The sequence below is a fragment of the Alosa pseudoharengus genome, unplaced genomic scaffold (genome assembly GCF_046254945.1).
Source record: "Alosa pseudoharengus isolate Yale_2024_CS ecotype anadromous, Long Island Sound unplaced genomic scaffold, YU_APseudo_1.1 YU_APseudo_1.1_scf_18, whole genome shotgun sequence".
Classification (NCBI taxonomy): Eukaryota; Metazoa; Chordata; class Actinopteri; order Clupeiformes; family Clupeidae; genus Alosa; species Alosa pseudoharengus.
The window spans coordinates 7834217-7855937 of record NW_027468650.1 but is presented as its reverse complement, the minus strand read 5'-3'; the positions used below and the strand labels follow the sequence as shown (position 1 = coordinate 7855937).

Here is a 21721-nt window from a genome sequence, read left to right as displayed (position 1 = left end):
TTTCAACCGGTGGAGATGGGGTGGCTTGGACACAGACAGACAAGCAGACAGACAGATGGACAGAATGACAAACAGACCAGACAGAAAAACAGACTGACAGACAGGGGGGAAAAAAGAAAGAAAATCGCTGTAATTTCCCTTGTTAAATACAAAGAGAAGCTGAAGGCTGAAAGGATAATCAGATGGACAGGTAGATATATGGATGAAGAGAGATGGAGAGATAGATAGAGTGAAAGAAAAGATACTACACAGAAAATAACTTAATTATCTCTCTCAGTGGGAGGAATGGGACGATGGTGCTGATATACAGCACTGCTTTGTGAGTAGCCAATAGTGGACCTCAGGCGCCATGAATGACAAGCCAGACCAGTGAGGTCTGAATGACATCCTATTGTAATCCAGTGTAAACCAGTACAGAGTTGGGGGTTCATTGCCTAAAGCCAGAGAAGGACCTTAAAAGAGCGTAAGAAAGTGATTGGGAAAAAGTCCAAATCCAGTGTCATTCAGGCCTGTTCAAAGGGGGGCTTTCAATGTTTAGAGGGATTTTAAACTGGAATGGAATCCATTAAAGAATTTCAGTTTAGGGCATCAAACTTACAGTAAGCTTGGTTGTGAGAGAGAAGAAGGGAAAAAAACAAGTCTTGATCTAGTTTAATTTTTTGCTCCCGTCACAAAAATGAAAGCTAGAGAGTCAATGAGTGCAGTCGGGCGTTCGCTGAGTGCTTCTGTGCTCACATTAAAATAGTCAATTTCCTCCATTGTGCCTAAGTGGGCATAGAAAAGGAACCCAGCCTTTGTTTTCCTTCCTCTCCCTTTCTCCCCCTTTTTTGTTCTCCGTCTTACTTTCTGTCTTCTCTCCATCATTTGGTTGAACGAGCACATTCTGCGTTCTTGGTTCTTGGCCTACTTCAATTAATGGCGGAGCCTTCTGGCCTTGTAATGGGGGGAGGGGTCCCCTTTTTGCTTTGAGGCTTTCCTCACCTCTCACCACCACCCAAATGACCACTCAGGGCTCTACGCTAATCCTCTCCCTGACCTCCCTCTCCCCATCCCATCCAGCCGGCCCACAGTGGCAAGGACGTCTCAATGTTAGCGAGCACAAAGCTAGTGCGCACACACAGACAGACACACACGCGCGCACACACACACATACACACACACACACACAAACACATACACACACACACACAACGGGAATAAACCCATAAACCCATGCACAGACAGCAGCAGATGCGCGCACACATAACTAAAGACCATCTTCTTAGTGCTTAAAAAAAGTGTTGTGTTTTGGACGCGGTCTGTTTACTCGAGGTCTGTCTACGGAGAGATTTGCAGCGAGTAAATGCTTAAGTGGAGAGTGTTTGGCTCCTCTTTGCCCAAATCTGGTGTGTGTGTTTTTTTTTGTTTTTTTCGCGCCGGTCTGTTCACGGGCGCGACAGCTCACCGAGTGGGGCGGGTTGGACGAGACGGATGAGCGATATGGCTGGTCCGCACGGTTGGAGGCTGAGTGTTGGTTGGCTCGCGACCTCCGGCACATCTGTACCTTTCGAGGAGATTGCGCTGATGGATTATGGGTCTTTAATCAGCACAGGGGGGAGGCCCCAACAATCTAGGTCTGGCCAACTTAGAGGACTCTAACCCTGAGGAGGAGAGGAGAGGAGAGGAAGAGGAGAGGAGAGGAGAGGAGAGGAAGAGGAGAGGGGAGAAGGAGAAGGAGAGAAGAGGGAGAGGAGAGGAGAGGAAGAGGAGAGGAAGAGGAGAGGGAGAGGAGAGGAGAGGAAGAGGAGAGGAAGAGGAGAGGAAAGGAGAGGGGGAGGAGAGGAGAGGGAGAGGAGAGGAGAGGAGAGGAAGAGGAGAGGAAGAGGAGAGGAAGAGGAGAGGAAAGGAGAGGGGGAGGAGAGGAGAGGGAGAGGAGAGGAGAGGAAGAGGAGAGGAAGAGGAGAGGAAAGGAGAGGGGGAGGAGAGGAGAGGGAGAGGAGAGGAGAGGAAGAGGAGAGGAAGAGGAGAGGAAGAGGAGAGGAAAGGAGAGGGGGAGGAGAGGAGAGGAAGAGGAGAGGAAGAGGAGAGGGGAGGAAGAGGAGAGGAAGAGGAGAGGAGAGGAAGAGGAGAGGAAGAGGAAAGGAGAGGAAGAGGAGAGGAGAGGAAGAGGGGAGGAGAGGAAGAGGGGAGGAGAGGAGAGGAAGAGGAGAGGAAGAGGGGAGGAGAGGAGAGGAGAGGAAGAGGAGAGGAGAGGAAAGGAGAGGGGGAGGAGAGGAAGAGGAGAGGAAGAGGAGAGGGGAGGAGAGGAGAGGAAGAGGGGAGGAGAGGAGAGGAAGAGGAGAGGAAGAGGGGAGGAGAGGAGAGGAGAGGAAGAGGAGAGGAGAGGAAAGGAGAGGGGGAGGAGAGGAGAGGAGAGGGGAGGAGAGGAGAGGAAGAGGGGAGGAGAGGAGAGGAAGAGGAGAGGAAGAGGGGAGGAGAGGAGAGGAGAGGAGAGGAAGAGGAGAGGAAAGGAGAGGGGGAGGAGAGGAGAGGAAGAGGAGAGGAAGAGGAGAGGGGAGGAGAGGAGAGGAAGAGGAGAGGAAGAGGAGAGGAGGAGGAAGAGGAGAGGAAGAGGAGAGGAGAGGAAGAGGGGAGGAGAGGAGAGGAAGAGGAAGAGGGGAGGAGAGGAGAGGAAGAGGAGAGGAAGAGGGGAGGAGAGGAGAGGAGAGGAGAGGAAGAGGAGAGGAGAGGAAAGGAGAGGGGGAGGAGAGGAGAGGAAGAGGAGAGGAAGAGGAGAGGGGAGGAGAGGAGAGGAAGAGGAGAGGAAGAGGAGAGGAAGAGGGGAGGAGAGGAGAGGAAGAGGAGAGGAGAGGAAAGGAAAGGAGAGGGGGAGGAGAGGAGAGGAAGAGGAGAGGAAGAGGAGAGGAAGAGGGGAGGAGAGGAGAGGAGAGGAAGAGGAGAGGAGAGGAAGAGGAGAGGGGAGGAGAGGAGAGGAAGAGGGGAGGAGAGGAGAGGAAGAAGAGAGGAAGAGGAGAGGAAGAGGGGAGGAGAGGAGAGGAAGAGGAGAGGAGAGGAAAGGAGAGGGGGAGGAGAGGAGAGGAAGAGGAAGAGGAGAGGAAGAGGAGAGGGGAGGAGAGAGGAGGAGAGAGGAGGAGTGGCCCCGACAATCTAGGTCTGTCCAACTTAGAGGACTCTAACCCTGAGGAGGACTGGATCTGCACTTCTTTTTTTACCTCACATCTTTTACTTCACTCTTTCTGTCTCTCTCACTGACTCACTCACACTCTCTCAACAACCCCCACCCCCCCCCCCCCCCACACACACACACACACACTATTCAATGTAGAATATGCCTCCCCTTTCACACCCATGTGCATTGCCACATTACATCTCATAATGTTTCTCTGCGTTCAGACTCAAATTTGAACACTTGCTCGTAAGGCAGACAAACCAATGATACGTAACACATTACAACCCATCTGACCATCTGCATTGGGGAAAATGTGTTTTTCATTTTATTTCCACTAATGTAGTTTGCATTCAAATGCCCAGCGCATGGTTTTAATGCTGCAGCAATATATTGTTTACATTAGCAAATGTAAATAATTGTTTGATGAATATGCCTTTAAACCATATTTTCAGTGAAGTCACACATTCAGTCAGAGGTTAATTGGGATAGAATACCTGTAGTTTGAAGAGGGGCACTGACAACAGTAGGTACAGAAACAGTGCGTTGACTTGTGACTAGCGTAACTGTTGAATTCCCCTGTGGCATCCTGCCTTTCAAGCGCCTCCGAGTCGCACTATGCAGCGCTGACTGACAATAGGGGGAAGGACTGCAGATGAATAAATGCATGACACCAACCATTTTCAAGCCTTCCTTTTTTTTCCCATTGCTTCGCCATGGCACATCTCACAAATAAAAGACTGGGGGTTGGCCACTGGAAGGACGTTTTAGTGGAAAATATTGTTTGTCAATGACTGGGATATTTCTCTTTTAACCCTGGGCTGCTGTTGAATGGATTTGAAGGGCTTTATTTTATTTTATGTACTGACGTTAGAGGTTGGTCATGGCGAGCCATTCTTTCTTTTCTCCTTAGTCAAGGCTGTATTTCTAGGAAAGTCACACTTCTTACAATTTACTGGACGTCTGTGTAGCATTTAAAGACATCTTGGAGGTATTCTGCATTCCAATGGATAAATTAAATAAAGACATTTTGTAGATTTTTTAATATATGTTCACACTTTCATTCAGTCAATAAAGGCAGAATTTATACTAGCGGTATTTCTCCCCACTAAACCTTGGCATAATCATTGTATTTGTTTTCCAAAGGAACAGTGTGTGGCCATTCATTTATGCAACATTTTGAGTGCTCAGGTCAAATGGTTAACCCTTAAAGCCTGTGTTGCAGGTTAACCACCACTGTTGATTAATGGGTACATAAAGCACTCAATATATGTATATCATTTTTAAAAATGTCTCCAAATGGTGTTAAATGCCAGGTTTTGTTGTTTTGAGCATTAGCGGGTTTTTTTTACCAATTCGGTGATGACGTCATGTTGGGGGCTACATGATCTGCGCTTCATTCATTTCAATGCATTCCAATGGACATCGCGGTTACACTTTCATCATAAAGTTTGTATACACTTCGAATTTCGTCACAGCATTTATATCACAGCTACCCTATTATCTACCAATGGTAATAATGTTGCCTGATATCAATTTAGTACTTTTTTCTGAATTTTGGGAGGTCTCGTTTTGGAGGGTAGGTTTTACATTAATTCCTATGGGAAACGGTCCTGGTTACACTTTCAACATAAAGTTTGTATATTTACACTTCGAATTTCGTTACAGCACATCTCGTTATGAGGCTACATAATGCGCCTATTCAGTTCAATGCATTATGCTTATAACTTATGCTTTTTTTTGTTACTTTCAGTGAACAGCACCAAGTGAAAGTCAACATTTTCTTTATATCTAGTGATAGTGATCATGTCGTTAGTTCAGATAAGTAGGCTACCGGGTAAACTTAGTCAGAAGATCAAAATATAAAGCATCATGATAGCTAGTGCTATAGGCTAACTTTCCAGTCCCACCTGTGAGCCACCCCTGTTGTTGCAAACTTAGCCGCCGCCAATTAGGCTGGTCGTGTCTTCAGCATGAATATTTTCGATAACTACTACTCGTGATTGATTGTCATTGACATCGTCAGGGTACGGCTTACCAAAGAGGGGGATAATAAGGGCAAGTCGCAGTTTGGCAGGTGCTTGTGTGGGCTGTGCCGTCCCGATGGAAACTGTGGTGGAGCTGCTGTAACTAGAGAAGCGAGTGCGTTTTGGCCGCTGGTCGAGGAGCTCACCCCAAATTGTGCAAATTCGTTGGAAAATGAACCCTGCAACACGGCCTTTAAAGGTATAGGTTTTTGAACATTCTAACATAAGATTCCGTTCTGCAACAATTGAAGGTTCTAAAATTCTATGTTGAATTCAATGAACCCAGATATTCTTTAGAATGTTCATTTCCCAACATTCCTGTCACACCAGTGTGACGGTACTCCTTTGGACAGACTGACGTTTTATCTAACAGCCTTCACCCACTACTGGGTACATTTTCTCTCACTGGGTCCTCACCGAGTCCACCTGGGTTGCAGGGGGCGTTTGTATCGGTGTGACAATGACTCGATTATATTGAACTGGGGTTGTATGTCAGGCAGTGAAACCATTCTGAAAGACTCCCACTGCAGCTTGGTGACTCAGTTGGGACTGCTGTGTCTACCCTCTCCTTATAGTAGACACTGTGCCATCTTTCATAAGATCAGATGGCTCGGCCTGTTAAAGAAAAGAGAACAAATACTGTGTCAAGCTGTTTATTTTCTTGTTTCTGTCATTATAATACAAACACAGGTTTAGTTGACTATGCTTTGGTTTATTAGAGCTAGATGGCTCTCCTATGGCAACAGCTAATTGGATGTGCTCCAAATGTACTCCAAATGCTATTTTGGGGCCAAGACATTTCTGTTTTGTGTTACACTTGTTTTCATCTCTTAATTGCTTACTGGACAAATCAAATATTTCCGGAATATTCCCCTCCAGTCAGTGTTCGCTAGTGCTCCATCAGCAGCATGGCCCAGTAACTGGGCTTAATGTGACCAGGGTTGTCAGTGATCATTTTAGTAAACAAGTCCGTATTTGCTTTGTCAGACCCGCTGGAGGCTGGAGGTGTTTGTGTGTGTGTGTGGGTGTGTGTGTGTGTGGGGGGGGGTTGTGGTGTCTTGCAGTTTGCAGTGTCCCTCAGGGCTTAAAGATGCCCCCGAACTCAACTTTTCTCCCTGTCAAGACCGCACTGGCCAGGGGATGGAAATGGTTGCTAAGGGCCTTCTCGGGGAGAAATAGCAGCTGTTTCTCACCTCCCTCTCGTGCACTGTGGGCCAACTGAAGGCATTTCAGGGAGCAATTAGGCCAAGCGGTGTGATGGTGAGATCTGTTTATCATTAATGTGAGTTGAAGTGTCGAGGTGGAGACCTTCAGTGTCATTTGAAGACGTGCTAACGCTTAAAGGTTTTGGTGTGAGCTTTTCGTGTCTGTGTGAGGGGAAGGAGAGGTGAGGAGAAGGGCAATGGAATGAGTATGGAATAAAGTAGCTATGGCTAAGTACATCCCAGATAGCTCTCTTCCATAATTCCCCCAGAAATCTGATCCCTGTGCAGCTATTTCAGGGTCTCTTTAGATAATAGAGTGAGTTATGTGTGTGTGTCTGTGTGTGTACAGTATGTGTGTTTGCGTCCTCACACACATACCCATTTCCTTATTATTGCAAATTAGAGGAGCTTTTGTGCATGCTGAATAGGGCAAACGTTTATTTGCACATGCATCTGACCCAGTTCATTTTCCAGCAATAACACCTGCACATTTGATTAAATTTAATTGCTGCACTTACTTAGCTCACTTTAAGGCAGTGTAGCATTTACTCCACTCGATTGCCTTGGATCAGCCTGGTTAGCTGTGCACGGGCGAGCCTCGTTTCTGAGTAATTATGATTAATTATCCACAGATAGATGTGTCCACAGAGTGGCAGCCAGAAAACAACAGATGTGGAAAATTGCAGGTACTCTTTTATCCTGGCAAAAATAGCCAAGGGGAGATTGAGAAAGAAGACAAAGTTATACTGATAATGTTTTTAAAACTATTCTCACTTCCTTGAAAGAGGATTGCAAAGTTTGTCGTTTTTTGATTTTTGCTGCCAATGAAATTGGTGGAGAGCGTGCACTGTGTTCTTTCGCCTGCCCTCAGTTTTTGTCAATCACACTTCCATTACTTTGGAGGTCACAGACGTCTGTGCTTCTGACAAGACGAGTAAGGAAGTGCACAGTTGCTATTCAACAGTTTCTATGGAAGATAAATAAATAACTCATCCTTTTTTACAACATGACTCTCTGTTTCATGCATTTCAAGGAGAACTCAGGAAGAGACTTTTCTTTTCTTTTCTGCCTTTGACAGAGAGTGAGAAGTGTGGCGGTGATTACCACCGCAGTGCGCTAACCCACCTTGGCAGTGCAAGTTCGCCGTCCCATGGGCAGTTTCATGAATACATATTATGACCTCCACCAGACACGCTTTAGCATTCCCAATAGCGCTCCAGGCTAAGTTCCTCAGACACCGTGGCACTGAAGTTACAACACATGACTCTTTAGCAATAGCCAAATCCTTTTCTTGTTCAAAGTGGAGCAACACTGCACAGGAAGCTGGCACACCTTGATTGAAATGGAAAAATAAAAGTCTGTTGTTGAGCTAGGGAGCCCGTGAGAATGGGGGCCTGTCATTAAGTAGTTTTATCCCATCGCCCGTTTAAAAGGCAGTGCACTTTCAAGGTGACAGGTCTAGAGCAAGAGCATTCCACTGCTAATTCTGATGCAACGATGCCAACAGAAAAATAGACCCCTCCTGTGCCTGAAGCAGGATCCAACCCCCCCACCCCCACCCACAATAGGCATGGAGGCTAGGCTCTTTCATTTGCACCAGATTAAGATGTTCTGGGTGTCATGGAAATCCAAAGGTTGCAGGCTAAACTGCTCATTATGGAATCCCAGAGAGCACCAACTAGATGAGTCTGTAAACATGAGAGTTGTTTTCTCTCTGCTTGAGGCTCATGGAGCATCTAGCAGCCTTGCACAGATGAGTAAAATGTCCCTCTATTTGCCTTTATTGTTTGGTGATAATTTGCTGAGAAATGCAATAACATTGGAACATCTCCACAGTTGATAGCGTGTTTGTATTTTAAGATTAGTACATCACTTGAATTTTATCAACACATAATGGCTTCTGATCTATTTAATGGTCTCGCCCACAGCAACAACCAACGAGCATCACAGTTGGCTATTTCTTTCTTGTGTGCATCAGACCATGTGCCCACTTCTTTATGAGGTTTGTGCCTATGTACTTACAACCCTTGGGGATGATTTGATGATTTGTACCCCAGGGCTTTGCCCCCCCCCCCCCCCCATAAATAAATAAATAAATAAATAAAATAAAAGCCCCCTTATAATGACATGCAAATCACAGCTTAGGAGAATAATGACCCATCGCTTATCCTGGGTGGGGTACCTGGCGTTTTTTGAGGTGCCATCCATCAGTGGCAGCCTCTTCCCCCCAGCACCACTCATGCAGGCCACCCTCACGACGCACGCAGCGAGCATAATGTCTCCAATAATAGCCGCCCATAGTCATGCTGCGAGCGTTTAACACCATGCGGCCCGTTTTTACTCACATAGCGTAATTGCCATAGCGACCACGGCAGCCCTGCCGGCCCTGGTGCATGATGACGGGCGTGAGTTAGCTCGGAGAGAGCGGGTTTGGGGGAGCTGTTTGTTGTTTTAGATTGTCATATTTATCTGCCGGATCAGTCTAAGCATCTTAAGGCTAGCTGTGACCGGATCAACAACACCAGCTGTCGCTTAAAAGTCTCCTCACTGGGGGGAGAGTGTACAGTCTGCTCTCTCTCTCTTTCTCTCTCTCTCTCTCTTTCTCCCTTTCCTTTCAGCATATTCTACCAATCAGCTTTTTCTGCCTGAAGACGTCTTTTCCAAGAACACGTTTTAAAAGCACTGCTAGCCGCCCTAGTAGTGTTTCCTGTGCGCCCACGGACTTGTTCCCCCTTTCCTCTGCCGTATATTAATTTGCGGTGACAATAATCGAGGCGGCGGGGCACAATTACCGTGAGGCTCATGAAGACAGATCGGCCTCTTAAGGGGCCCAGGCGACGTCTGCTCCTGTGTATGGGACGTGTGTGTGTGTGTGTGTGTGGGGAGGGGGCTGACCATCTATCCTGGGCCGCTGGGAGATGCACCAACTACCACTGCATTGCACACGTGACTCCCACCTCCATCTCCACCACCCCCCTCAGTACACAAGCTCCCAAATGGGGAGTACAGTTACCAGTGGTCTCCAATACCCACACAACCCTCGGTCTTCAGTCCAGTTCAGTTGGAGGAGAGGTTTCTCTGTGTAATCAACTCAGTGGTAACCTTTGCTCTGCCGCACCATAATCCATGGCATCATGTTTTTTTTTCTGTATCTAGAGAGACAGTTTGGAAAGCTGGACTTTTGTGTCTGGAAGTGATTTGAGGTAAATCCATTGGCTGATTTTGTTTTTTTTTTCCCTTTGGCTTTCACAAACCCTGTAATGAATATTTAGTGCTTTAGCTCAGAACACCCCCTCATGAGGTTTTGAATTTAAAATTATCTGGATGTGTCATGAAGACACGGTTAATTTTTGTGGCATCCTAATTTGTTTTCATGTTGCGCCATTTTTACTGTTCAGCTCCTGTGCTTATTAAACATGCATAATTAACAAAATAGTTCTAACTTTGCAGGAAGTTTGATCATTCCTTAAACTGTGTCAATGAATTAATCACAAAACCACTAAGGAAAAAAAAGGTATTAGTTTTTCACACCACAAAATAATAAGTGATCTGGCAAACGATTGCTGTAATAATGTGATGCAGCCTTGTGTAATGTGTTTGTGCTGCCGTCAGTAAGGGTTTAAGGGTGCACATTTTTGAGCTAACAACATGGCTAAGCTTCTTTAGCAAGACCTCATTATGTTTTAATTTATCATTTAGCACGCCCCGGTAACCCTGTGCCCAGCTAGTCCCCAATGCTCCCAGCCTTATCGGAGACCTGCGAGCCTCCCTTCGCCATCCCCACATTATGCGACTCTGCCGTGCTTGTTTCATTTAGCATGTTTAGCTTTCCCCCCATTTTTTTGCCTTTACTGCAAATGTGACCTCGCAGCAATTATGTACTCCCCTGGGGGACAATTAGGAGCCAGTTATCTTTTGTCGAGTGGGGAAAACGAAAGACGTAAGCGAAAAATATGTATTGATGCAGGGATTTTTGTTTTGTTTTGTTATTTCGGGTGAATTCTTGGTATTACGTGCTAGCTATCTTTTTGAAGTTCGCCTCTTTTTTTTTTATTTGTCGAAACACTTAAGGTATACCCTCATGCGATGCATATGTGGACACCTCTGGCTGTACAGATCAATCTGTAGAAATGCAAATATTCCCCAAGGTCACATTGGCCTTTCTCTCATCCAGCCCTCATGTTTCCAGTAATAGCTGTGTGAGGTTGAAAGACTTACCAAAAATCAATTATCTTTTTTAAATGTATTTATATATATATATATATATATATATATATTTTTTTTTTTAATTTGTTGCTTTCTCTCTCTCTCTCTCATTCCTCCCTTGACAGATGCAAGTGCAACCTTCACGCCAACAGCTGCGTGTTTGATAAGGACAAGCTGAGTTGTGAGTGTGAGCACAACACCACGGGGCCTGACTGTGGCCGCTGTAAGAGGAACTACCAGGGCCGGGCTTGGAGTGCTGGCTCCTATCTCCCCATTCCCAAGGGCACTGCCAATATCTGTGAGTTACTCCACACACACACACACACACACACACACACACACACACACACACACACACACACACACACACACACAAACACACACACAGCCATGCACACAGAGAGGGATCTATGCCTTTAATGAGATCAGCAGGTCTTTGAGCACAGTCTTGTGTGCTGTGAGCTGGTGTACTGTAGCATACCGTGTACTGTCTTCTCCTTCCCTAGGGTCACCTCTCCTCTTTTCTCCTCTCCTCTCCTCTCTTCTCCTCCTTCTTTCTCAGTCCCTCTCTCTCTTTCTCTCTTTCCCTATCTATCTCTCTTTCCATCTATCTATCTATCTATATATCTATCTATCTATCTATCTATCTATCTACCTATCCAATCAATCTAGCTATCCCTTAGCAGCCATCTTGCTGTGTTTCTTGCTTGTTTATCAATGTCATGTAACTTTTGTTGGTTACTGTGCAGAGCACTGGCAGAGCAGTGGTGTTTCCTCAGGATTCGTCAAAGTGTTAGAAATATCTCTATTAAGTCAGCCCTCTTGTATTGTGGAGCTAAGTTGTGGCTGTCGCTTTGGCATGGATGTCTCTGTGTTGTGAAACAAGCAGGCAGGAATGAGATTGGTATTTTATATTAAAACCATACACTGCGGTCTTTTTCGCCCCCTATTATTATCTGTCAGCCTCGGTCTGTGTCTCTGCATTTTTCGTATAGAAATATAGTTGGTCATTTAAAACTATTTCTGATGCACTCACTAGGTGCATGGTAATGAACTGGGATGACTGACTTATGTGAAATAAGAGTTAAGAGAGGTCTTAGTGTACCAGCATGCCACAGGAAAAAAACAGCTGTCAAATGTTTACAGTCTGACAGGGGGACTGCTGGCCTTTAGAAATGTAATGCGGTCCTAAGAGCTTCCATACACCTTCCAGGCAGCTCAGTGCTGTCCAGATGGTGACTGATGGCAACTGTAGGCCCCCTAAACACCACGTTATCCAATAAGTAAGTGGCTGCTATTAAATCAATGCCATATGTTGCAGGGCTCAATATGATGCCATTGCCTTATTTATAACATGTTTAGAACACATTAATAACTTCTTGTTTGTTGTTTTGATCTCTACCGTTGCTGGTTTGTGTTTAGGCGTATCTAGCCCTGCCTTGTCACTCTGTTATGGTCCCACTGCCATGCAATATTATACGTTTTGGGAAAATTCAAGGCATCCATAACAGAAGTGAGATTGACAGGCTGATATTAAATGAAAGCCCCCCCCCCCCCCCCCCACACACACACACACACACACACACACACACACTCACCTCCTCAACCTCCAACCACAGTAAGCTAAGAATCCCAGAATCCTTCACTTCCCATAAGTGTGTTATTATGCTCTGGGTCTGGGCTGAGTAAAGAGAAAAAAACAAAAATCTATAACACAATAATGCTGTATTCTTTGCCCCTACCTCCTCCTCCCTTTGGAATAAAAATAATATATGTCTCTGACAGAAAAGCCTCCACACTCGATTTGTAATTCTAAAGACCTGATCAAACTCTTTCTCACTTTTTTTTGGTTTGTGATATGCCAAGCATATGGTGGCCCCTATTGAGACAAATTAGGGTGAGATGGAAATTTAATTAAGATTTAATATCTTTTTATGATATACATCAAGTCATCTGATGTGGTAATGAGGGCAATGAATCACGGCAGCGTGTGATGCTACGCGGCGTCCCTTCGCCGCCACCCTATAAATATATATGTGACTGTCAGATCTGAGCCCACCAATAAGTAGGCTTTCCTCCTCAGCGGACGCAGGTCGAACTGACAGAGAGGAGGAGTGGGACGTAGAGGGGAGAGGGAGAGAGAGAGAGATGACACCTCCACAAGAGAGTGAGAGATATATATAGAGAGAGAGAGAGACAGAGGGAGGGAGGGAGGGAGCGAGGGAGGGAGTGAGAGGTGGATATCAGTCTCTGTCACGCCTAGTGCAGCCTGCTGGGAGGGACAGGCGCTGTGTGTCGGTGGCAGGGGGGTTAGGAAGGCGTGGAGATGAGCAGAGGAGAAGAGAGGAGAGGAGAGGAAAGGGGAAGAGAAAGAGAGGGATCAGTTTCACAATTACTCCTGGCAGTCCATTTCAAGGCAAGCCAAGAGGCAGCAAGGGAAAGCACCACTGTTTTATGTATTTATCGCCCGGGAAGAATTTATTCTAGAAGTGTTCCATCCTGCCAGAGCTGCTTTGTCTGGCCCAAATACAATTGGATACATTGGAAGTTTCAGACATGCCATAGAACATTCTGTTTTCTATTTAGATGCAAACTTGCAATTGCCCTGTAATGAGAATACTATGAATTACCAGTACTTTTGAAGACCATTTATAGATACTATGTTTTAATCAGTAATGTAGAGCACTAAAGGGAAAACATTGTCTTGAGTTTGTACAATCCAATCTATATGTATGTATGTATGTATGTATGTATGTATGTATGTATGTATGTATGTATCTATCTATCTATCTATCTATCTATCTATCTATCTATCTGTACTTGACTATTTGTATTCTGGAGCACCTGTCTTGGAAACACATACATCACACACACACACACACACACACACACACACACACACACACACACACACACTACACACTAGACACTAGCACACACACAGTTTCTTACTTTTCTTCAATGTCAGAAAAAGTAGAGCCTAATATTACATCTTCAACCACAGAATCTACTTTCCCTTGGTGATGACTACAAGCAGCCATCTGAGCAGCTGGACAGTGTGAAGCGGTCTTCTTCTTCTTCACAGACTTGCAGACTTGTGCCGTGTCCACACTGTGTTCAGAGGTTTGGGAAAATGCTATTGACTACGAGCCGCCTTGTTCGACTGGGCTCAGACTGTGCTTGTAACACTTTGAATAAAGCTCAGCTGGCATTGCGGCATTGTGAATCATCCAAGGATTAAAGCGTCCAGCTCGGAGTGACACACAGTGCAGATTCCACACGGGGAGTTGACACTCCATCTTGACCTTGGCCCTTGGCCACAGGGATAAGATACTACAGTACAGTAGCTTTTACATGTCATACATGGTACAGCTTTTTTGCCATTCAATTATTCACTGTTACAGTTGTCTTTATAGTGCAGAACCCAGCTAACAAGGTCTAAAAAGATTATATTATGAGAAGATATGCAATACCATCCAGATTGGCATGAAGAAGAGTTTTTTGGGGAAATATAAAGAACGACTATCAGATAGAGAGAGAGAGAGACACACACAGAGAGAGAGAGAGAGAGATAGAGAAAGAGAGAGAGAGAGCAGGTACAGAGACAGAGAGACAGAAAAGGTGATAAAGGAAATAAGTAATGGCAAAGTTGAATGCTCCTTATGACAGAGCATCTGTTGATGGACTTCACAGAGTGTGAGTGATCTGCATGAGTGTATTCTGCAGCCGATTGCAGATCATGGCCTTTCTCTCTCGTTGCGCTGTGTGTGTGGGGGAGGGTGGAGGAGGGAGGGAGGTGGATTTTTAATTAGTGAACATTAGTGCAGAGCTGCCAGATGTCAGTGCATCTCTATGCCATTGTTATCCGTGCGTCCTTGAATCAAAAAGCTGCAGTTCAGAGGCGAAACGCAGGACAGATGTAGATCCCCCTTTCCCTCCACCCCTCCATCAGTATAGAGATAACAGTAATACAGTAATTAGAATAGCATTTTTAAAAATCCAGATAGGTTATTAAAAATCTAGGTGGGCATCAGTGGGGACGATGGCACTGGTCAGAATCCCCTGGCCAAAGGCACGCATACACAATTACAGGCCAGATGCAAGAAGAAAATACTAAATACTTTACTTTCTCTGTCTCTCTGTCTCTGTCTCTGTCTCTCTCTTTAAGTGTTTGATCTTGAACTGTAATTACCGTTGTCCTCCACATTAGTCTCTGGAGCACATGAAGCTTGCGGTAATTACAGCACCGGCAGAAAGGCCAGGTGGCCATCTTGTTGGCTGTGCAAAAGGGAGAGGTGTGTGTGCTTTTTTTGTCCAAAGGACGTATGCATTATCTGATTTATTCTGTTCAGCGAGTTTGTCTCCTGCAACCTCACTTACTCCCGCAATCCAGCAGCCACGGCATCTCTGCCAGCCCATCTTCCCAGGGTTGTTCAAGTGCATTTATTTTCACTCTCTCTTATTTTCTTCTTCTGCATTTGTAGTAGCAGGCAGAAGCGCACGCACGCTCGCTCTGTGTCAAAGTTGCAGTCTCTCTCACAACTCCCGCTCCCACCCCCCCCCCCCCCCCCCCTTTTTTGGGAGGTGGCTGTTTTATGCTCTCATTATTTCCCCCTGAGACCCATCGTGTTGACTTTGTCCCCCACCTACCTCCACCAACCCCCCCCCCATCCCTCTCTCGCTCTCTGCAGCTGCAACGGTAATCTCTCTTTCAAATATTTGTTTCTTCCGTCTCAGGATTTCTCCACCGAGCTCCTGTAGTCACATTCTCGGAATCTTAACAGCGGCGCGCACAGACTCGGCGCAGCCACTTTAACACTTGCCAGCTTCAATACATGTCTATTCCGTTCTCCTTCCCTGCCTCGAGGCGTTCCGATGGAGCGGCAGGGAATATTGTGGTACGGGCCGGCGTAATTTCGCTCCGGAGGAATTCCCGTGGAACTGCTCAGGGGTGACTGGCGGCGTGGTGGCATGGCTGGGTGGGATGTTCCCCGGGCCTTGGGCAGCCACACTGCACTGGCAGGTCTTGTCACGGGCATAGGCGAGCGGAAGCATGATGATGGATTGCCAGGAGATGACGGCAGCCAGGGAATGTAATTGCCAACTTTGCCCGTGGTTAAAATTTAGGAGATAAGCACCCCCTCTCCCTTTTTCTCTCTCTCTCTCTTTCTCTGTCTCTCTATCTCTCACAGTCTCTCTTTCAATCTTTCTTCCCCTCACTCTCTTTCTCTCTCTCTCTCTCTCTCTCTCTCTCTCTCTCTCTATCCCTCTCTCGCTCTCTTTTCTTGCTGCACTGAGCAGGTGCACAAAAAGCAAACATCCAAGATATTGTCAAGGTCACCATAGGATTTTCTTTCTAAACACCATAATGAGGCCCACACTAGGTATCTGCGATCATTTCAATGACACATGCAAAAACAGGGAGAGTGAATGAAATCAACAATAGTGCAGCCTGGGGCGCCAAGGTGCTATTTTCTCTTGCCCAATCAGAGGGTGGTTAATTGGCAATTTGGCTGTCCAGTGAAAGGCAAGCTTAGCGGTTGTATTCTGAGTATTAGCCAATGGTAGTACTGAGAGGGAGTCATCTGGGCCAAGAGAAGACCTTGATGTAGGCCAGGACCGATCTGGTGCCTTACCCAGTGAGGGTTAATTGCCTTCTGTCAAGCACTGGGACAACACTGGTAAATGGATTGTCAGTACAACACGTGCTTAGGTGTGTGTGTGTGTGTGTGTGTGTGTGTGTGTGTGTGTGTGTGTGTGTGTGTGTGTGTGTGTGTGAGCACAGGGAAGGTGAGGCAGGAAAGAAAAATTGTTTTCTGTTTCTGTGTGTGTGTTTTTGTCATTCTGTTACCTATTTTAATGGAAAAATGCACAGGTTTATTTGGAGGTAGGGAAATGCACAGGTTTATTTGGAGGGAAATGCAGTTCAATTCTTTTGCCGACAGTGTTTTGTTGTTGTTGTTGTTTTTTTCAAATAAAATATGGATGACAGATGATGATGGAGTTACAGTGGCATTCAGGGGTTTTGTTGTTTTGTGTGTGCCTGTGTGTGTAGGTGTGTATGTGTGTGTCCGCGTGTGCGTGTGTACTACCATGGCTGTGTGTGTGTGTCTGTGTGTGCGTGCGTGCATGCGTGCGTGTATCTGGGCGTGTAAGCCCTTTCCCCCTTTTTTACAAACACGTACACAATATTCTTGTGTACCTCGTGCATGAGTGCACACACATATGTATACAGTTCATAGATCTTTTCTAGTGTTCCCACCCGAAGCTCTCATTTCACCTGTCATCCTTGCCGCCCCGCTCGCTCCAACGAGACGGCCTGATCTCGAAGGCCCAGAGAACAGATGATAAAAATCAATGGAGCGCTCCATAAACATAAGCAGTCCTAATGCGCTCCCTACGACCGCAGCGGCCAATTAGACGCCTGCCACGGGGGTCGTAATAGAAGGCACTGGCCAGGAGCGAGCGAGATTGAAAATGATTCTGTTCGAGGATTAATCTAATGAAGTGACACGAGATAGCTAGCATCTGTCTCGAGGCTGACGCGTGTCCATAAAGCAGAAGAATTATGCAGGCTAACGGCTCCAACGGTTTAGCATGGTGGAGGCTACGCTATGCTTAGCATGGTGCAGACAGTAAACACACATCAGCACAAAACACACAAACAAATGTGCACGCGCACACACAAACTCGCGCGCACACACGCACACACACACGCACGCACGCACGCACGCACACACACACACACACACACACACATGTTCTCTCACACACACACACACACAAAGTGGGCTTTTCTTTTTTTAGTTCGGAGAAGAGATGTATAGCACAAGCCTCCTGCATGAGGTGCTTGTAAAGGGGGTGTATTCTATTACAGGCGACAGTTTAGCAGGTACAGATAGCAGCGTATGCATTTCTGCCATTTCAGCAGCACTTTCCTGTGCTTATGATTTTGTCATCATTTCTCCACAACACGCCCCCACCTCCCCCTTCGGCCTCCACCCTCCGCCCCAACCCTTTCCCCCCACCCACCCACCCACACCCATTAATGGCAGAACTGCTGAAAATGTCCCTCAGCGGCTGTGTTTCTTGCTTACTGTTTACCAAGGACGTGTGAGTCTTGTTGGCTACAGTGCAAGGCAGAGCAGTGGTGTTTACACAGGGGTCGGCGAGGTGCTAGAAAAGTCTCCAAGAGTTCATGTATTGTGAAGGACAGCATGCAGACAGACAGGCAGGAATAAGATTGGTATTTGTTGTTAAGGCCATTCTTTCTCAATCTGTCCATCTATCTATCCATCCATCTATCTACAGTGTCTATCTGTCCGTCCACCCATCCACCTATCTATGTTTGTCTCATGCTAATTTTGTGTGACTTTTCTCTTTGCCCTCTTAGCCCGGCTCTGGTGCGATGTGCTGCAGCGAGAATGTGGAGGTGCCACCTCTCCCCCCCCCCCCCCTCTCTTCCTCTCTCCCCGGCTCATATACCTTATTTTTCACCCCACCCCAAAAAGGTCATGAAGTTGGCCCCTAACCATCCCTGTCAAGCAGCGATCAAAGGGAGAGAGATTAGGAGATGCTGCCTGAATCAATGGCCACATGGTGTGGGCCCTAGCCCACCCACCCATCTACCCATCTACTTCTGCCTGCCTGCCTGCCCATCTCTGCTGCCGGGGGCCCCTGGAGGCCCCAGCCAGCCCCACCCCCCCCCCCCTGCTGCTCCAGATCCAACATGGCGAGGAAATCCTCCAGGCACCCTAAGCGCAGTGGGCCGCTTGGGCTGTTTGATGATGGCTGGGTGCCAAGGCAGAGTCTCCTCACTGAGAGAGGATGTGGGCGAGAGAGAGAGAGAGAGAGAGAGAGAGAGAGAGAGAGAGAGAGAGAGAGAGAGAGTTATGGATATGAAGAACAGGCAAGATAAAGTTGAGAAAAAAGTGAGATAAAGGTGACGCTGAGGAAATGAGGACAGATGGGTGTGAGGGTGACACTTTGTCATTCCTCTCTTTACTCCCCCTATGTACTGCATGTGGACGCCCACTCATTGGTTGCGGTTACTTATTTACTTGTGCCTTTTTTTTCTGCTGTTGTCAGGCTTTGTTCCGTGTTTCCTGTACACGGCCCTCGTGTGGTTTGACACGCTGAGAGGCGTGCGCCTTCAAAACCCGCAAATTAGCTGAGCCGAGGACACTTTTCACAAACCATCAGCACATCTTTCGCCCTGCTACCGCTTGTGTAACAGGCCGGCCGCGCGGTCAGAAAACAAATTGGAGTCCATATGGAAGTCGTGGCTCCCAACGCCCTGCAAATATTCCTCACACATGCAGATTTGCCTTAAAATGCGCGTCAGCCTGTCTTTGTGTGCTGTGCCGTTGACTATTTTGCTGTTCGCTCACAGTTGGATGCCTTGTACACAGAACGGCGTGACAGCTGCAAATGGTGCATTAGAAAACATGATTGATCTCAGCCACCGCAGATTTCCCCAGTGATGTAGCATCTTTACTATATGATTGAATCCATCTGTGTAATGTTTGTACATGTATTCGTCTGAGTAAACATCATGTAATGTCTTGTCACTGAATGATGAAGGATAATGATGATGATCACTGACCATGTTTCTCTTCTTTTGTCTCCCTCTCTTTTAGGTGTTCCAAATAATATTGGTCCAGTTAGTAAGTACTTTAATACAAGACAATAACAAACAAACCACTGAAGCTTGGCTTTACTCTTTTTGTCCCACAAGTCCACTTGGTGCTAAGTGTTCATTTCTGGCTGGTGTAACCCTTCAGTTAGTTCACAAAGTAAGAGATCACCTGTAATTGAATTGGAAACATTAATTAGCTGCTAGTTCATTTCAGTTTCCAAACAAACACCCACATAGCTCGCGGGCCAACTGCCGGTTGTGTGGGTGTTCTAATTCGCATTCAGAAACGACAGCCAAGGCTGATGTGTGCATGCTAAACTGCCTATTGTTTTTTTTTTTTTTTCTTTTTTTCATTATATTTTATTATATTTTATTATTTTTTCCGCATTTCCGTATGCATTATAAATAAATGCCGCACTGGCTTATTGAAGTTGGAGACCTCTCCCCACCTGTATAATGCTGGAAAGGTCATTTAATATGAGCGATGCTCTGCCTGACTGTATTATCAGCAGCGGCCAGAGGCCTCCGGAATGCAGACTTTCCGCGATGGGGCGGCTCGACAGGAAAAGAGGGAGAAAATACGAAGCGGCAGAAATATTGAACGAGTCAAAGTGCAGTGGAATGCCGACTTCATTTTCTGTCTTGTTCCTCAGTGTGTCTACTCGCATATGACAGGCTGTGCAGCCAGCATGTAGTCTTTGCTGCGAGGGCGCTAAGAGAGCAAATCATATAGCAAAGACACCAAAGATGTCCTTTCCTCTCTTGTAGATTTCTTGTGACATTTTACGTTGACCCAGAGGTCACGCTCTGACAGAAGTAAAATTGAGGTTAATCTGGTATTTTCCACAATCCTCCCCTTTTTGCCGCATTTTTTTTTTGGTCACACATCTATGAGAAAGGGTTGCAGTCAGAAGTCAGAAACGAACACCAAGACCATGTGCTCTCTACCTTCCCTGCCTCCGTTGCCTTGTTGAGTATTATGTCCTGTGGCCTGTGCATGTGAGCTTTGCTATGCTGTACTGTGCTGTGCTTTGCTGTGCCATATTAGAGCTGCACGCCCATTACAAATTTTAGTCAATTACCTCACTAGCCTACCCTACATCACTCAATCATTCACACCCCTGACCTATACGGAAGAATCGACATTGCTGCATGTCCTTGTCTACTTCTCAGGAAGGACTGACTGAACTATTCTGCTTTCTTAAAGCCACATTTTTGTAAGTATTTGGACGATAGTGCAGTAGTAGTGAAATACAGCAGGGTAATCTCCAGATGCAATCTCTTGCCAAGGGAAAACACCCCGCACCATCCCCCAAAACCCCATAAAGATTCTATTCCCATTCACTCTTCATAAATCTTCAAAAGTGGATTTCCAGAGGAAGGGGCATCAAAATCATAAAACCTAACACCTGAAGAAAGTGGACAGCACATTTCTTTTTTGGATGCATCTGGAGGAAACGTCTGTATATTGCAAATTTACACAGACCTTGAGTGGAACACCCAGGATAGGGGGGAAAAGAGAGCGCTGTAGCTTTTCCTCTCTATTGCTGTTTGAGGGTAATTGAATTCCTTATTGACTTCTCTCAATTCTATTTCAAGTTTATTAAGTCAGACAAAATTGCCTAATGCAGAAATTAAGGCAAAATTAATATTTTAAAATACCATTCTGCCAGCATGATATCGCATTTCATTATGGGAATGGCATTGATTAAAATCTGTCATTTCTCATTTGGGTGCTCATATCCCCGAATCTCCCCCCTCAACAAAAATGATTAAAACTAAACAGATGTGATAAATATCAGATCTAATCAATCAATTAATCGTCTTTATTATATTTTGGCTCATTACGTCTGGTGTCTATGTGTGGAAAGAGAATGAACATGACAACAGCCCCATGTGGTGTTGTCCTGTTACAGCAGACACCTGGTTGTCTTGTCAACTGGAATTCTGGGTGTTCCTTGCAAAGCTGTTCTCCCACAGCTAAAGCACGATGGCAAAGTGAGTCCTTTCTGCATCCCGTTGGTTACCAGTGCTCCATTCCCCCTACTTAATATGCAGCCCCATTTCCGTCGCTAATCGCTGTGTATATAACGTCTGAATCGCAGGGCATCAAGTCTTTAATTTCATCAATTATTCTTTATTTGTTCATTTATTTTCTGGTTCATGGAGCTTGATCTGAAAACACACCCCGATTTTGTGTAGGACTATGGATTTAGAATATGAACTTCACAATTCTTATTTTACATCTAGAAATTACTTTCTGCAAACACAAGAACACAATAAAGATCACACAATCACAAGTCACAAAAGTATGAGAGATGAGGCCAGTGAATCGGTTCTTTTTTGAACGTATCCCCTGTGTGTGCTATGTTCATGTGTGCCTGTGTGCATGCACCCTGCGCTCACCACCCCTCTTGAGAGAGTAAGGGACAACAAACTCCATGTGATTGGACTTCATCATCCCTCCGACCTCACGGCCTCACAACCCCCCCCCCCCCCA

At 46.0% G+C, this 21721-nt stretch overlaps 1 protein-coding gene across 1 annotated transcript in view; it reads left to right on the top strand.

The window, feature by feature from the left end:
* The window catches only part of ntng1a (netrin g1a), a 100016-nt gene that overhangs the window by 61780 nt on the left and 16515 nt on the right, over positions 1 to 21721 (top strand). Inside the window, exons 3-4 of the mRNA XM_076291428.1 lie at positions 10709 to 10881; positions 19223 to 19249. Coding sequence (XP_076147543.1) covers positions 10709 to 10881; positions 19223 to 19249 — 200 coding nt within the window. The remainder of the gene's footprint in view (positions 1 to 10708; positions 10882 to 19222; positions 19250 to 21721) is intronic.